Below are 1,662 nucleotides of genomic sequence, written 5' to 3' on the forward strand. Positions count from 1 at the left end.
TTAGTGTTACTTTTATTCCAACTCCAACCTTCCCCTGCATTTTCTCCTCACAGGTGCTAAATCTCTGGGCTATAACTTCACAGTCATTCCTAATGGACAACCATGGTGTGAAATTCAAGGCCAGGTCAATGGAAACACATTTCTTCGTTATACCTGTGGTAGCCAGGAGGTCAAACTCTTCAGTGTTCTGGAGATTAATGGCACACAGGCCTGGAATGAGCACAGCGACCCTGTGCAATACATGGTGGAGGAGTTCAAGAAGACCCTGCTTGACTTTAAAGCAGAGATTCCTGCAACCAGCGGTAAGTTTACAAAACCCGGGGTAGAGGTGGAACAGGGTAGTAGGGTTAGGGAACAATTGTGTTTATGTGAATATTGGAAGTTGGTCCCACCCAAGAGACTCAGGAGCCACAGAGGACAGAGCAGGACCAGGAGATAAGAGGGAGCTGAGGGCTGGACACCAGTGGGGACAAAGGCTTTGTCAAGACCTGAAGCTGACCTCTTTCCCACGGTGGTGGGGACAGGTCCTCTCTCCCTGCAGGGCAGCATGATGTGTAAGGAGGAATCCAATGGGCGCACCGGAGTATCCTGGGAGTTTGGATTGGATGGACAGATATCTCTCCACTATGACCCAAACAACGGAAACTGGACAGAGCTAAATGATGAAGGCAGACTGTTATATAAAACATTGATGCGTGACACACATAGGATCGAACTCCTTAATAGGACCTCAGTTGGAGACTGTATGAAGTGGCTTAAAGACGTTTTGTGTCCCCAGGATGAAATTCTGAGCACAAAAGGTAATTCTGCAGAGGGAATGAAGTTGGAGGTCCCTTGAAATGACATTCACACTGTGTGTGTGTGTGTGTGTGTGTGTGTGTGTGTGTGTGTGTGTGTGTGTATTGTGTGTGGTTTGAAAAAGTGACCCACCTACACACTGGAGTTTTCTGGAGGAAAAAGGCCTTAAATGAGCTCTGCAATCCCTGTCCTGGGGCCCAGGAGGGAAGGCGGGAGGGGTGTGAACCCGGGACACCATCTGCCTCCAGTGTCCTCCCCTCACATGGGGCACTAACAAGGTGCCAGCCTTGCCCACTCCCACTCCCCGCTCCTCCCCACCCCCCAAGGTTCTGGTTCCATCTTTCCTCTGTTCACAAACTCCCTCTGGACAGTTGTGTTGTTTTTGTTCCCTGTTCCATTCTTAGACATCTGTCATTGCTGCTGCTGCCAGCGCCCAATGTTCATCCCCACTGCCTCCTGTGCTGCCCACACTACCCTCCAAGATGGTCTTAGGGAGGGGCCAGGGGGAAAGGAGGCTAGGAATCCACTGCCCCAGCCCAGGGAAGGTGGGGCTCTGCCCTAGGATGCTGCATCACAGTGAGCAGGGGGCCTGTGTTGACAGCAGAGAGTGTAGGGCCACCTTCTCCCCCTGTTCAGCTGGGGAGGAGGTAGCCATGATTAGTCCCGGCCTGGGCCCCTCCCTCTGGTTTCCTCCTTGCAGTTACTTGAAGAAAAATATATCCTTTTCTGGAAAAATAAAGAAAGTGGAAGCCCGAGCCCCTGACATCTGGACCTGAACAGGACAAGGGCTGCCTAGCCATCAGGAGGATTCACTTGCTGTCAAGAATGGGGGAGGGGCACTTAGGGTTACTTTTATTCCAACTT

General features: G+C 51.4%; 1 protein-coding gene across 1 annotated transcript in view; it reads left to right on the forward strand.

The window, feature by feature from the left end:
• The window catches only part of LOC102769366 (retinoic acid early transcript 1L protein-like), a 14,262-nt gene that overhangs the window by 9,156 nt on the left and 3,444 nt on the right, over positions 1 to 1,662 (forward strand). Inside the window, exons 2-3 of the mRNA XM_015559522.1 lie at positions 54 to 302; positions 525 to 800. Coding sequence (XP_015415008.1) covers positions 54 to 302; positions 525 to 800 — 525 coding nt within the window. The remainder of the gene's footprint in view (positions 1 to 53; positions 303 to 524; positions 801 to 1,662) is intronic.

Source organism: Myotis davidii, unplaced genomic scaffold (genome assembly GCF_000327345.1).
Source record: "Myotis davidii unplaced genomic scaffold, ASM32734v1 scaffold1534, whole genome shotgun sequence".
Taxonomy (NCBI): domain Eukaryota; kingdom Metazoa; phylum Chordata; class Mammalia; order Chiroptera; family Vespertilionidae; genus Myotis; species Myotis davidii.